The sequence below is a fragment of the Bubalus kerabau genome, chromosome 4 (genome assembly GCF_029407905.1).
Source record: "Bubalus kerabau isolate K-KA32 ecotype Philippines breed swamp buffalo chromosome 4, PCC_UOA_SB_1v2, whole genome shotgun sequence".
Lineage (NCBI taxonomy): Eukaryota > Metazoa > Chordata > Mammalia > Artiodactyla > Bovidae > Bubalus > Bubalus kerabau.
The window spans coordinates 37,031,409-37,047,350 of record NC_073627.1 but is presented as its reverse complement, the minus strand read 5'-3'; the positions used below and the strand labels follow the sequence as shown (position 1 = coordinate 37,047,350).

At 50.4% G+C, this 15,942-nt stretch overlaps 1 protein-coding gene across 1 annotated transcript; it reads left to right on the top strand.

The window, feature by feature from the left end:
* The first annotated feature begins 326 nt into the window (after positions 1-326).
* Positions 327-7,788, top strand: LOC129650840 (tumor necrosis factor ligand superfamily member 12-like). Its single transcript, XM_055579641.1, has 7 exons — positions 327-452; positions 1,179-1,250; positions 1,897-1,950; positions 2,034-2,069; positions 5,447-5,498; positions 6,969-7,129; positions 7,325-7,788. The coding sequence occupies exons 1-7, from the start codon at positions 327-329 to the stop codon at positions 7,574-7,576; spliced, it is 753 nt and encodes a 250-aa protein (XP_055435616.1). The 3' UTR covers positions 7,577-7,788.
* The last annotated feature ends 8,154 nt before the right edge of the window (positions 7,789-15,942 follow it).

The following is a 15,942-nucleotide window of genomic DNA, read 5'->3' as shown; positions in this document are numbered from 1 at the left end:
ACTCACACACACACATCGCCACGCTCTTCCGCGGTCGGAGGTGCGTGCCACCGGCCGGGACCCGCTCTGGGCTCTGCAAGCCCAGCGGCGCGTGCCCCGCTCCATGAACTGCACTTGGCCAGGCTCGGAGTTTAATCACAGTGTCAGGTTTCCTATCCTCATCCCCTACCCACCCCCCACCAGCTCCCGCCCCATTTCCCTGGCCCCTCCCTCTCCCCGGCCAGATCCGCCCGCCGGCTCCCCCTCCCCCCATGCCTAGGGTCCAGGGATGGGGGGCCCGGTGAGGCAGGCACAGCCCCCGCCCCGTGGCCACCCGTTGGATCCAGATGCTCCAGACGTGGAGGGAGCGCCGAGAGGAGCCCGGCACCGCCCTGCTGGCCCTGCTCATGCTGGGCCTGGGCCTCCTGCTGGCCCTGGTCAGCCTGGGGAGCTGGGCATCGCTGTTTGCCCAGGTGAGGCCCGGCTGCACACCCCTCCCTGGGACTGTGCCGAACATCTGATGGGGCCGGTGGGCAGGGGGGGAAAGGGGCCAGGAAGGTGGGTGGAGGGTGAGATGTCAGGTGGAGAAGGACAAGGTAACGCTGCCTCCTTCCCAGCAGGAGCCTTCCCAGAGGGACCTGGTGGCAGAGGAAGACCCGGACCCAATGGTGAGTGGGAGGTGGGTGCTGACTCCATGGTTGCTCGGCATGGGAAGTGTGTGCCCTGCTTGTGCCAGCCATGTGTGTGTGGGGGGTGTGCATCAGCCCTCTCATGCCTAGGTACATGAGTGACAACTGTGTGTAAGGGGTTTGTGCCCCCTTGGTGTCAACCAAGTACAAAGTGTTTATTGGCCTTAGGGGATGTGGGAGTGTGAGATGCAGGAGCCTGCTATGGAAGAGGGATGCTGGCTGTGTGCGCAGGGTGTGTACTCATTTTGCACACTGACTGGGTGTGGGCGTGTGTGTGTGATGTTCCAATTGCTGGTTGAGGGGAGCAGACTAGGGGGATGTGGCTGGTTTTGGGGAGAGGGGTGAGCCCTGACCCCAAGAACTTGCCTCCAGGTGGCCTCGGCCGCTCTTGGCTGAGACTCGGTCCTTTTGCTGACTGGGCCTCTCCTGACGGGCCCCCTGTTGGTCTTAGCTTGTGTCTTTGGAGTCCCTGGTGAGATCCTGGTTTAGCTCTGCCCTTAACGCCCTTAGGACCTGAACCCCCAGCCCGAGGAAAGCCAGGATGCTGTTCCTTTCCCGAAACTGGTTTGCTTTGCAGAAATGGTGAGCAGCCCTTTATCCCAACCTTAGGAATCATATCATGGTGGCTTCTGGACTCACTGTCTGTTTTGTTCATCATAACAGCCCTGTGAAGCAGGCAGAGCAAAACCCATTATCCTTGCATATGGGTAGAGAAACTGAGGCACAGAGAGTAAAAGAGGGGTTCGGAGTCACAGAGACTCAAACCTAGAATTCTGACCCTCCCTCTGAAGCTCCTTCCATTGCATAGACCTGCTTCTCACTCAGACCCCACCCTGAATATGAAGGTGGGTGGCCAGGAGTTAGGAGAGCTCCTGAGGTCCTGCTGAAGACAAGGTAGGGGAATCAGAGGCCCGAACCCCCTAAAGCAAAGACTTATGACTGGGATGACCCCGTGACCATGTATCCAGGCTTGCAGGCTTACACCTGTGGGCTCAATGTGATGATTAATAATCCCCTCTTGCGCTCAGAAGCATCCCACTTTGGATGATAAATTATCAGTGGCTATACCTGTGGAGGAAGATACAGCCTGAGGTTCTGAGACTGGGAGATTGAACAAGAATAAAGATGCCAGGGTACTGGGGGGAACAGGGCTGAGAGAGTAGCTCCTGGCCACCAAGCCCCCAGAACTGGGGACTGCTTGGCCCATCTGTCTTTCCCTGATCCTCAGCATCTAAAGGCCAGAAACCACGGGCGCACAGAGCAGTTGCAGCCCACTATGAAGGTGGGTGATGGGGAGCCATGCCCAGGGAGAAGGGGTGGCTGGGCGCAGGGCAGGGCTCACCACCCCTTTCCTGTGTCTTACAGTTCGCCCACGACCAGGACAAGATGGAGCACAGGCAGGTGGGGCCCCGCCCCACCTCTGAGCTCTTCTCTTACCCTCACAGCCCTGGCCTTCTGGACAAGGGACCCCCTCCAAAACCTTGATTCCCAGCCCCATCCCCACCTTCAACATCAGAAACTCCAAAAGCCAGTTCAGGAAAATGCTTAGGGCTCGCTTCTCTTGGCTCCCCAAACTGGACTTTGTCTGCGACTCAGACATGGGACCCCAGGGAGACCCCTTCCCCTTTCAGAGACCAGGCAGATCCCCCCAGCAAAACACCAGCTGGGCTTCTCCTCCAGCCCTCGCTCATCTCCAAGAAGCATCCTTGATTTTTTTCACTCTTCTTTCCCCTCCATATTCCAAGAGTTTTTGTGCTCTGATCATTTTTCTCTAAATATTTCCAATCTCTGATCTTCTTTTCCATCCCCACCCCACCCCACCCCCACCTCAGCACCATGATCTCAAAACCTCAAACTCAGTCTCCAGCTCCTTCCCCATTCTAGACTTTCCCCACCCCTACCATGTCCCACCTGTGTTGCCAAGTTCAGCCTCCTTAAGCCTGTCTCTCATTCTTCTATTGCTTTTCTGCTTGGCTTTCAGCCTCTCCACGCTCTGGTCTCAACCTCCTTTCCTGGCACATCCGTATGCCCTCTCCACACTTGTTGGCTGACACCCCCTCCCCACCAATGTGCTTCTTCTGGACGTTGGACATACTGTTCGTTCACCTGGAATTCCCTTCCATGTGACAGGCCAGGAGCCAAGATACGAGAGTGACTTAGTCTAGGGTTGGCAGCTGAGACGGAGAGAAGTAAATGGATTGAGTGTGTAGTTTGAAGAGAAGGACTTGGTGGAGCAGGATTAAGGGGTGGGGGGGAAGGAATGACTTCTAGATTTTTAACTTGGGCATCTTTGAGAATAATGGTGTCTTTTATTAAAGTGGTGTTAACCAGGAAGGAAATAAGTTGGGGGGGGCATGTAAATTAATAATTGAATTTGAGAGCTAATAATAACTAAGTGGATAAATAATAATAAACAAGTGAGTTTCACAAATAGTTAGCTGGACTTGGTGAGTGGCTCAGGCCTGGGCAGGGTGTATCGAGTCAGGAGTCATCACCAGATGGATGGTATTTAAAGCTACAGGACTGGATGAGACATCCACGAGGGAAGGGGGCTCCGCAAGGAAAGCCCTGAGGCTCTTGGGGCAGAGTGGGAGAATCCAGCAGAGACTGAGAAGCAGCCAGAGAGAGGGGAAGAAACCCAGGGAGGGCAGTGTCCTGGAGTCTCAGAGAAGACATAGTTTCAAGGAGGATGTGGCTGTCTATGTTGAATGCAGCTGAGTGGTCACATGAGATGAGAACAGAGAAATGACCGCTGCATTTAGTAACATTCAAAGTCAACTGGTGACCTTGACAAGGGCGGTGGCTGGTGTGGTTAGGTTGGAAGCCAGTGTGGACTGGGTTAAGAGAAAATCGGAAATAGGAATCAGAGACAGTGACAACTCTCTGCAGAAGTTTCTCTGTGACAGGAGCAGAGAAATGGGCCAGGAGGTAGAGAAGGATGTGAGTCCAGGCAAAGTTCAGTCCTTAAGCAATACTGCCTAAATCATAGCTACCTATTCAGGTTTTAATCTCACCTAATCCTTGAAAGAGTCCTAAAAGGAAGATAATCCAGCCATCTGCTTTTTACAGAGAGATGACGGTAACCTGTCCAGGTCATGATGATGCTAAGAGGTGGGGCCAGGATTTGAATCCAGCTATCTGTGCTTGTGTTCCAGACATTGCGTGAGAGGCGATTGCCAGTGCAGGGGTGGGGGCACCTGCAGGCAGCATCCAAGGAGGTGGGAGGGGGTGGACTCCAGAAGGAAGAAAGGCACGGGACGTGTCATCTCATCTCCATAAGAGGGTCAGTGGTGACCACGAGAACAAGTCGGTTTGTGGTTTGGGTGGGAGGACAAATGGTAGCCCTTACCTGATGCCTTCGGGGTCCTCTGGAGATCAAGGGAGATGGGCAGGAGGGACAGTGAAAAGCAAGCCTAGCAGGGAAAAAAGGATGGTTGCTGGGCAATAAAGAATGAAATTGAGTGATACCATGGTCTCAGGCACACCATACCCTTAGCCACAATGAGCTCACACTAGTTCCCTAGCCAGGAATGCCCTTTCTCCTTCTCTCCCCTACTCTTCATGCCTCAGGCCAGCTTTCCTCCCTTCTGACTGGACCATTATTTCAGCAGTTACCCAGACATTTACTTATTCGTTGACTCAGCACACATGAGCTGAGATGCTACTGTTTGTATGGACCCAGCTAGGTGCCCACACGGAGTAATATCCAGACCTATTTGCAAGGAACTGCTGTCTAGGAGAGGAGGCAAGCATATACATTTGTAAATTACAATGTGATATGACAAGAATAATAATGAAAGTAGCAAGAGACACATGGCCAGTACAGAGGAAGACAACTTTACAATGGAGTCAGGGACTCTTCCCCAAGGAGGCATGGGCTCTTACCCAAGTGTGAGTATAAGATGGACAGAGGGGCAGGGCCACTTGTACAAAAGCCCAGAATTTGCCAAGAGTCTTATGAGGCTGGAGGACGGGGAGCAAGCAGCTCGATGTGATTGAGGAGACAGATCCAGAAGAGCAGGATGGGGTGAGGCTGGAGAAGCATATGGAGCCAGGTCACAGTTGGAGTCTGGAGGTTATTCTGAAGTCAAAGCAGGACGAAAGTCTCGCGTCTGCATTTGAGAAACATCACTATGCCTCTGTGTAGTGTGGCGAGTAAACTGGAGCAGGCAGTTTACTCCCGGTGGAAACAGGGAGCCTAAAGAGGAAGGAGCCTGAGAAGAGTCCCAGTGAGAAATGGCCGAGTCCACACACACAGGGGAAGGAGACAGCTACTTAGGTGGCAGGCTTGCTAGGAACTGGTGATCAGAGGATAAAGCTGGTGAAGGAGAGAAAGGCTTGGGTGCTTGATAAGAGGTAGGACCAGGAGCCCAATGTGGAATGCAGACAGTCAAGCAAATTTGGGGTTGGGGGTGGGCAGGCTCAGTTTTGGTCTAGGTGAGTTTGCAGTGGGGAGCATGGGGAGGTTACTCTAATGGCAGGCAGGTAGCAGTGTCAGGAGGGGCAGGCAGGGGCAGAGCTGGAGACTCAGATTGGAGTCTTGCGAAACAAAAGCCAACGCACCCATATAGGTAGGGATGAAAATGCCCTGTGAGCATTATGTTCTTGAGAAAGGAACCAGGAGAGCGCCCCGGGGCAGGCAGAAGATGGGGGTGCCGGGAAGGAAGCTTCCCAGGCTACTGAGACGAGGTGCCGGAAGCCCCTGAGAGCAGCCTGCGGACCCAAACAAGAGACAGCTGCCTCTACAGCCTCTTCCTCCCCTGTTTTCTTCCCACCAGCATGTGCTTGGTGTCTGCTCAGAGCAGGCCCAGCTGCAGGGCCTGGGGTGCGGTAACCAGACCAATTCCCCTGCTCCTTGGGGGAGGCAGACCCCAAACTATCACAGAAGGAAATAAAGATGATTTCTGTCCTTGGTGACTGCTATGAGAGAGATGCGGTGAGTGGAGGAGAGTTTAATGGAGACTAGCTATTAATATTTCAGACTGGGAGGCCTGCGGAGGTCACTCAGAGCGACCAGACTGAAGGGAGGGTGGAATCCTGCGGGGAGGCAAGAGCAGTAAAACCCTGTGGAAACAGTGAGCTTGGTGCCTGGCAGGAACAGAAAGTGGGCCTGAGGGCCTGGAGTCTTGTGACTTGGAGGAATGTGTGAGATTAGATCTGAGAGGTAAACAGGGGCGGCTCATGGAGGACTGGGAAGTCACTTGAGACCCTGCTTTGTCATTTGATTATTTGTCTTCTTTACACTTTGCAATTACCTTTACTCTGGTTTTGTTGTTGTTAACGGCTTTATTGAGATATAATTCACATACTATACAATTCACCTTTTAAAAATGTACAGTTACGCTTTTAGTATAGTCACAGAATTGTATGACCATCACTACAGTAATTTTAGAGAGCTTTCATTACCTCAAAAAGAAACCCTGTATGCTTCACCCACCACACTGTATTTCCCTGATCCCCTCCAGCCCTAAGCAACCACTAATCTACTTTTCGTCTCTATGTATTTGTTTATTTGGAAATTTCATGTGCATGCGTGTTCAGTCGCTTAGTCATGTCTGACTCTTTGCGACCCCATGGACTGCAGCCCTCCAGGCTCCTCTGTCCATGAGATTCTCCAGGCAAGAATACTGGAGTGGGTTGCCATTTCCAACTCCAGGGGATCTTCTAGACCCAGGGATCCAACCCCCATGTCTTGCGTCTCCTTCATGGGCATGCAGATTCTTTACCATTGCGCCACCTGGACAGTCATAGAACATGTGATCCTTTGTGATTAGCTTCTTTCACTTAGCACGGCGTTTTCATGTTTCCTCCACATTGTAGCATGCATTAGTACTCCATTTCTTTTTATGGCTGAATAATATCCCATTGTATGGACTTAACACAATTTTCCTTATCCATTCATTAATGGAGATTTGGGTACCATTTTATTATTTTTAATTTTTTGTTTTTATCTTTTTCCCTTTTGATTATTTTTTATTTTAGTAACCCAAGTTATATATGATTTAAGTAATGCATGCATACCTTCTCCAAGTAAAAGAGCAAATGGTGCAGACACAACCTATAAAAGCCCCCGTGCTTCTTGAGTCCTACTCCTCTCTCCAGAAGCAGCTGGTGAGAACTTGCTGTCTATCATTCTAGTCCTCTAGGTCGGGTTTCTTCCCCTAACTTCCTATCACACTCCCAGCTCCCCAGGCCGCGGCTCCTCCCTTGCCCTGGGCCTCCTAGATATCTTCTGGGTACAGTGGGCCCAAAGGTTGATATACTCAGTGTCTCACTGGCCAGTGTGAGAAAGTTCTATAGAGGGATTTCCCCCTGTCTCTGAACACCCACATTCAGGTGTGGACGGGACGGTGAGTGGCTGGGAGGAGGCCAAAATCAACAGCTCCAACCCCCTGCGCTATGACTGCCAGACCGGGCAATTTATGGTCACCCGGGCTGGGCTGTACTACCTGTACTGTCAGGTAAGCCCCACCTGGCTCCACGGGTAAAGCCGGAACTGAAGGAGAAGGGCTGGGCTTCGGGGTTGGGGGCAAGTTAAAGGTGGGGAGGGGAGCGTGGGGTTTGGGCTGAGAGGAGCCTTGGGCCTCTAAGGACACCTGAGATGAAGCCCAGGGCCAGCAGAGGCCTGGACTCCGCCCCTCCCCTGCCCGCCCCAGGTGCACTTTGATGAGGGGAAGGCTGTCTACCTGAAGCTGGACTTGCTGGTGGATGACACGCTGGCCCTGCGCTGCCTGGAGGAATTCTCGGCCACTGCGGCCAGTTCCCCTGGGCCCCAGCTCCGTCTCTGCCAAGTGTCAGGGCTCTTGCGCCTGCGGCGAGGGTCTTCCCTGCGGATCCGCACCCTCCCCCAGACCCAACTCAAGGCTGCCCCCTTCCTCACCTACTTTGGACTCTTCCAAGTTCACTGAAGGGCCCTGGTTTCCAGGTGGCTTGTCCCCACGGCCGCTCTCTGAGCACCCCTGTCCCCTCTGCCCAACCCTGAGCTGCTCCTCCCCCAGACCTGCCTCTCTCCCCGGAAGGCTGCCAGGGCTCACGTGAGGTCCATGCCACACCAATATTCCCAGCTCTTCCCACCTCCAGCTCTCCACCTCACTAGCTCCCCAGCCCCATTTATCTCCTGACTCCCCAACCCCGGCTGCAGCCCCCCAGGACACTGTGTTGACTGTACTCTGGGTGATGATGGGTCCTCCATACCCCCTCTTCAGCCACTAAGAGGGGCCGGATGCCAGAGAGACAGGGACTAGGCCAGGAGTTCCCGAATGTGAGGGGTCAGAGACCAGGACAAGCTCCTCCCCTGATAATTCCCTGTGAATTTTTAAAACAGATACTATTTTTATTATTATTGGGACTAAATGTTGATAAGTGGATATTGAAGAGAATAAGTCATGGTTGCTCTCTTTATTGGGGCTTAGGGGGTATCCTCAGGGTAGCTGAGGGCCAATGGAAGGGCGGTCTGGGAGGTGGGGGTGTGGGGGCGACAGTCACCTGAATTCCAGGTCGACATCCAGGCTTGGGCATGGAGACCTACGTGCCTTGAAGCCCCAGGCAGGAGAAGAGAATCAAAAGGCAAACTGCCAGGGGAAAACAAAAATCAATTCTCTGCCCAAGGTCCAGCAGAAGTGGCCTGATTTACCTAGGAGGCGGGCTTCCTCCTGTGGGGAATCGCTGGGCTGGGAGGAGCAGCGGCCCTTCCCTTGGCAGCCTGGGCACCTGCAGCAGGTGCTGGCACCAGCTTAGGCTGGGACTTGGCGCAGGGAGCGGGGGGGTGGGCAGGGAAGCAGGCGCGATGTGGGGGCTCAGGGTCAGGAAGTGGGACACTAGGGCCCAGGAACACGGGAAGCTGCGCCCCAGGGTCCAGGCAGGAGTCCTACAGTGGTGGGGCGCTCTGGCTGTCTCTTTCTCATTTGTCCAGAGCCTTATGTAAGAGCGTTTCTGGGGAAACAGGAAGTCCCGCTTGCCAAGTTCAGCAGAGAGAGTAGTGCAGGCCTCCTTCCAACACACCCGGCCTGGCCCTAACCCCGTAACTCAGCCAGTTCCTTGCTTCCCCGACCCTGGTTCTCCTCCCCACTGACCCCCTCTCCTCCCCTCCTCGCCCACCTTCAGTCACGGTGAGCAGACTGCCCCGGAGATCTCACCTGTGCCTGGGCGCGAGGGTCTTCCACTCTCCGCCCTTCACCCTCGGTTTCCCTTTTTCTTCTTCTTCCCCCGAAACCTTTTCCTTTCCCTTCCTCATTTTTCTCTTTTTGGGAGGCGGAAAAATCTCCGGAAGGTCGGAGGAGAGCTCCTTTCACCCCTTAACGTTCCCCCGCCTCCTTCCCTCCCCGACCTTTCCCTCCTCCGGCTTTTTCTTCCCAAATCGGGTAGATACTACCCAGCCGCCGCCCGGACGAGGTCTGAGCGCTTAAGTGGAGGCGGCGCAGGCTTTTTGTACTGAGGTTTGCGCCTGCGCAGCGCGCCTGCGTCCGCCATGCATGGGGGGTAGCCCCCGCTCCGGGGGCAGCGCATGCCCGCTGCGCACCATCAAGAGCGTGCAGTTCGGAGTCCTCAGTCCGGATGAACTGGTGTCCTCCCACTACTCCTCCCTCCCGCGTTGCGGGCGGGGCTTGACGATAGCCGTGGAAACTTGGCACTTCTCCTGCCCAAGGGGACCGGATGGGTTAGTGGCGCCAAGGCAGTGCTGGGTCCAGCTTTGGCTGCTGCTGCTGCTGTTGCTAAGTCCCTTCAGTTGTGTCCGACTCTGTGCGACCCCATAGACGGCAGCCCACTACGCTCCTCTGTCCCTGGGATTCTCCAGGCAAGAACACTGGAGTGGGTTGCCATTTCCTTCTCCAATGCATAAAAGTGAAAAGTGAAAGTGAAGTCGCTCAGTCGTGCCCGACTCTTAGCGACCCCATGGACTGCAGCCTACCAGGCTCCTCCGTCCATGGGATTTTCCAGGCAACAGTACTGGAGTGGGGTGCCATTGCCTTCTTCGCCAGCTTTGGCTAGCCAGAGTTAAATTTCCTTGGGGGTCAGCAAACTTAGTGCTGTGTCCGAGCTGGGGGCCTGGCAACAGGAGGGGCTGGAGGGTGAGCAGGAGGGAGAGAAGTGGGGGTGATTGGCTCCACACCCCAGACACCAACGTTAAATGAGATGACACGAATGCTAAGAGGTCTTTACAAGTTTGGATGAGAAGTCGAGCCCCCAATTTTTTTCCCTCCCCCTGCTACAAATATTAACTGAGTACCTGCTACGCAATAGGCAGAACAGACACTGGGGATATAGAACTGAGAAAGACGAGGACCCTATCTTCTAGAATCTAGAGCACTTTCTTTGAGAAGGGCCAGGGAAGACAGACGATAAACACGAATAAATGAACAAGATAATTCTGTTAAGGGCAAGTGCCTTGAATAAAGTGAAACAGTGTTATGCGATGGATAGTGAATGAGGTGAGGCTTCTTTAGATGGGGTGGTGTCAGGGTCTGGAAAGGCCTGAGATGACATTACCCGAATAATGAGAAGCAGCCAGTCTCTTAGTCCATAGGTTCTCGGACAAGAGCTTTTCAGACAGAAGAAAGAGTAAGTGCAAAGGGCCTGAGGGAGGGTGTGCCCCGGAAGCTGAAAAGTGACCAGGGTGGCTGGGGTTTAGTGGTGAGAAGGAGAGTATTATTCAACCATTCCTGAAGACGCATGAGGTGGGGCAGGCCAGGTGGGATATTGTAAATCATGGTAAGGAATCCGGATTTCATTCTGTTTTCTATTGGAAGCTATTGGAGAATTTGTAAGCAGGAGAGGGATATCAAATTTACATTTAAAAAACAATGACTAGTTTGATTGTTCTGTGACTGGGGAGGACAAAGAGTGGAAGCAGGAGGGACCAGGGAGGAGGGAGGGCTATGGGCGAATCAAACTCCTTTGTGGAATGAACTGGAGGAAGCCAGCGAGCTGGAAAGAATGGAATTGAATAGCTCTGTGATGGAGACAATTTTGCTAGAGGCAGGGGCCCAGCTATAGAAAAGTTGTGTCAGGAATTAGAACATCCTGAACTCAGACCACACAGAATACATTCCAGATGGAGTGAGGTTGACGTCTAAAAAGCAAAACTATAAAGCACTCAAAAAGTATAGACAGCTTTTGGAGGATGATACCAGGGGAAAATCCTTAGAAGGAATGAGTGAATTATGGGTAAATTTTATTGAGTGCCTGTTATGTGATAGGCACCCAGCTAAGCATTTTATCTACAAAAAAAAGCAAGGCAAACTTCACTACATAAAAACAAGAGCCACTTCTGTTTGTCAGCGACACCATGAACAGCTGAAAAACAGATTGGGAAACCGTATTTGCAACGTGAGGGACAAGGTTAGGTTCCTTAATGTATAAGGAACACTTAGAACTCAGGAAGGCACAAATCTAGATAAGAGGGTCAAAGATAGGAATAGGCAGTGCGTAGAAGTACTACAAATGGCCAATAGAAATATTCAACTTACTAATAGAAATATGCAAATTAAACACAAACTTTTTTTTTCTTACCTGATTTTTCCCTGTTGACAAAAGCACTGGGAAGTAGGCATGCTTACACAATTTTTGGTAGGGACAGATGGGTGTATAACCTTCTTGGAGGACAGTCTTGACAGTATGGATTGTTTAATATGCATATTATTTGGCCCAGGGCTGCACTTCTAAACATTTATCCTTAAATAAAAGACTATTAATGTCTCTCCTCAGGTATGCCCCTGCCCCAGTCTTGCCTGGTTCAGCAAGCAGGGAGGGCTCCACAGTGCCTCCAGTGGCTCCCGTCCTAAACCCAAAAGCCATCTTTTTGACTCTTCCCTTTCTCCCAGCCTCTGCTCAGTCTGCCCGCCAGTCTGTTGGTTCTGCCTTTCCAAATGTGGTGGAATCCAGTCATTCATGACTGGCTCAGCCACCATGGTTCACCCCACCGTCGTCTTTCCCACGGGGTGCCACGGTAGTCCCCGACCCTAGTTGTTTGTGTTAGAGTTTGCAGAGCAGCTAGAGACATCTTTTAATCGTATCTCTCCCCTGCATGGAATTCTCTTCAAAGGATCCAGACTCCTTACTCTGTTCTGTGAGGTCCTGTGCTTTCTGACCCCTGCTGACCTCTCCATCACATTCCTAATCTCCTTTTTGCTCTTTAACTTCCCTGACCTGCTGGTTGATCCAGAACTAGGAGCTCGTTCCTGCCTCAGGGATTTTATTATTCACTGTTCCTGCTGCTTAGAAGAACATTGCTCAGACCTCAGCAGGTCTGTTCCTTTATGTCAGTATGTGTTCTACTCAGATGTCGTATCCTTAGCCGCTGATCCCCAGCCACCCTATTTAAGTAGCATCTTTTTGCATTCTCTAACCCCTTCTTGACTTTATTCTACTTCCTAGCTGGTCAGCGCTTGAAAGGATTCGTTTTTTTTTTGTTTCTTACTTCCTGAATAGAATGTAAATTTCAGTCAGCTCAGTCGCTCAGTCGTGTCCCACTCTTTGCGACCCCATGAATCGCAGCACGCCAGGCCTCTCTGTCCATCACCAACTCCCGGAGTTCACTCAGACTCACGTCCATCGAGTCAGTGATGCCATCCAGCCAACTCATCCTCTGTTGTCCCCTTCTCCTCCTGCCCCCAATCCCTCCCAGCATCAGAGTCTTTTCCAATAAGTCAACTCTTCGCATGAGGTAGCCAAAGGACTGGAGTTTCAGCTTTAGCATCATTCCTTCCAAAGAAATCCCAGGGCTGATCTCCTTCAGAATGGACTGGTTGGATCTCCTTGCAGTCCAAGGGACTCTCAAGAGTCTTCTCCAACACCACAGTTCAAAAACATCAATTCTTCGGCGCTCAGCTTTCTTCACAGTCCAACTCTCACATCCATACATGACCACAGGAAAAACCATAGCCTTGACTAGACGAACCTTTGTTGGCAAAGTAATGTCTCTGCTTTTGAATATGCTATCTAGGTTGGTCATAACTTTCCTTCCAAGGAGTAAGCGTCTTTTAATTTCATGGCTGCAGTCACCATCTGCAGTGATTTTGGAGGACTTTGTTATTCACCTCTCTTCCTCCAGCATCTCAAATAGTGCCTGGCACATAATAGGCATGTAGTAAAAGTTACTCAAATAAATGGGTGAACGAATAGTTGGATAGGTACATAAAAATACACATAGAAGGATTTGTACTGCAACATTGTTTCTAAATGATACTGTTTGAAATTATAAGTCACGTAAGTATTTACTAATTCAGTTCAGTTCAGTCGCTGGAATTCTATTTAATAACACAGGGTTTATTATAATAGAATAAAACTCTCTTAATAGGTTAAGTCCCCTGACTCCCTATTGGCAAACTCCTGAGGCACCGCAGCACCCACAGGGATCCAGTGGGAGATTTTTAAATTTTCAGGAGAAGCAGAGCTCATCTGCTTGATGCCTTGGGAACCACTCGATTGGGCAGCTTTCTTTTCAGCATTAGATGGCGCCAGATCCCTTTCGATGACGTCATATCTTTGTGAAGCTGGGGTTTTAGCTGTTGCTGAATACTGGGCAAGAATCAGTGTGGAACCAGAGATAAGAGTGGTGTCTGATTCTAAGATTTGAGAAGCATGGTGCGCAACAGGTGTCATAAGTAATTGTGGTTATTCTGGATAAGGAAAAATGTTATTTTTATTTTAATACATTAAAATAATATTTGTCTCAGTTTTTGTGTATTGTTTTTTCAAAGGGCTGTTAAGTTGCTCTCATATAAATCGTTACTAGGTTGTTTGGATCCGGGTATTTAACAAGTGGATCTCTCTTGGCTGTGAGAAGTAGTGAGGCAGTAAGGGCATTGTGAACCGCTAAAGTTTAGGAATCTGGAAAAAGGAAAAGGTTCCTCAACAGTATGCAGAATGAGGCTCCGTTTATGGAAGAATGGGAATATATTTGTATTTTTTGAAAAGCATGGAAGGCTGTGCACAAAATTTCACAGGCATCATCTCTGGTGTGTAGGCTTTATCGAGACTGATTTTGGTCTGCAAGGCTTACTGGCTTACCATTTATATCATACTTCGTCTTAGAGGGAATAACAAAGTTCCACCTAGGCCTGGAGAAGCCTCTTGGGGCACAGATAGTATTAAAGGTAAATATTTTCCAGACGTCTTGACAGTAGTGTATGTGTTGAAATAGACAGGGCTCTTAGGTTGACTGTAAGAAACAGCAGTCTTTGCTGTTTGAGGAAGGTTTTGGCTGTTGTTGCCAAGGGCTTCCCTGGTGGCATAGAGGATAAAGTGTCTGCCTGCAATGCAGGAGACCGGGGTTCAATCCCTGGGTCAGGAAGATGTCCTGGAGAAGGAAATGGCAACCCACTCCAGTACTCTTGCCTGGAAAATCCCATGGACAGAGGAGCCTCGTAGGCTACAGTCCATGGGGTCACAAAGAGTCGGGCACTTGGCTGTTGCCAAGTGAGGGGAAGGAAGCAAGGAGGGTTGCTGCTGAGGCTTTATGCAAAGCTTGTACAGAGTCGAGGGAAGTGGGCTCTTGATTACTTGAAGGCGTTTCTCCCATTCATTAAAAGCAGTTGTCCACCGTGGAAAGCATAAGTCAATTTGTTAATCCTCCAACTTATTCTAAGAAGAATTTAAAACAGTATAGACTCTTTTAGGTGGAGTGTGGGGCTACAAGGGTGAATCAGAAGGTTATCCTGATCCTCAGATTGTTTATAACTCAGTGAGGGGTTTCCTATACATGCAGTAGGTGTTCACTGAGCCCCTACCCTGTGCTGGTTACTTTACCAAACAAATGAAACGTGATCCTTGCCCTCAAGGATTACAGTCCAGTGGGAGAGACAGATGTGTAAACAAGTAATTAACGTTGGGCTGAGAACTTTGCTGGGGTGTAGATAAGGCTAGGAAGAGTTGAGAATGCTCTCTAAAGAGGTGACATTTGAACTGGGCCTTGAGCATAAGTTTGCTGGAAAGGAGAGCATGTGAAGAAAAGGAATTTTGAGAACTCTATTGTAGTTGGAGCAGAAGTGTTGAGCCCTTAGAAGTCAAACCTTTACCATATGGGCAGTGCGAACCGATAGATGAAGGATTGGGGGCTGAAGTATTTTGTGTGTAATCCAAAGTATAACTTAGGTAGAGGGGCTAGTCCAGAACATTCCAGGACAGCCCCTGGCCCACTCTCAATGCCTGGAGGCAGAGGGAGTCTTTAGAAGGTAGCTGGCTTGGTGAGCATGGACTTGGAGCAGAGGGACGTGAAAAGCCTTGAGTGTGATTTCCTTTGGGCCTGTCTCTAGTGACCTCTGGAAGCCAGATTTAAATCTGCTCCTGCTTCGATGTGTTTGATTCAAGGCAAGCAAACACTTCTGTTGTGTTTCTCACCGGACACGATGCAGCTGATGGGGTCTGGCTTCGTGAATTTAGTCAGCACAGGACCTGTCTCCTTGAGATTTCATCAGGTCATCTGGATGAGCATTGTGGATGTTCAGAACCTCTTAGCCCTATATCTGTAGAGCACTACCCAGCAGTGGCTAATCAGATTTCATTATGAGAGGATCATTGGTTTGACTATAAGGGAACAACCTTTCTCTTTTCAAGTTCTTTGAGGGCACTTCCCTGCAGTGGAGGGTCCTAAGCAGTTTAGATCAGTTTCACATGATCCAGTATAATAGAGGAATGCTACCTGCCCAAGAGATGCTTAGAATCTATGAGGAAGACAAACCCCAGTAGATAACTTCATTGTGTTATGAGATGTGCAGTGTTGGAAGGGTGTGGAAGCATGGGAGGGGCACCAGTCTGCCTGGGGAGACTGTGTAAAGGCTTTCTGGAAGAAGTAGTGCCTGAGCTGAGTCTTTTATTTTTTTAATTATTACTTTTTGGTCTTTGTTGGCGTGCACGGGCTTAGTTGCCCGGCAGCAGGTGGGATCTTAGTTTCCCAACCAGGGATCGAACCCGTGATCCCTGCACTGGAAGGTGAATTCTTAACCACTGGACTACCAGGGAAGTCCCTGTATCATATTTTAGATTCCACATATACGTGATATCATATGGTATTTGTCTTTCTGTGTTTGACTTCACTTGATATGATGATCTTTAGGTCCATTCAGGTTACTGCAAATGGCATTGTTTCATTTTTCATAACTTAGTAATATTCCATTATATATATGTATCACATCATCTTTAGCCATTCATCTGTTGATGAGCATTTAGGTTGTCTTGGCTGTGGTGAATCGTGCTCTGGGTGACCTTGAGTTTAATTGTTTCCGCTGCAGTACCGTAGGATGATGAGCATATGTTTGGAATCAGAGAGAGCTGGATT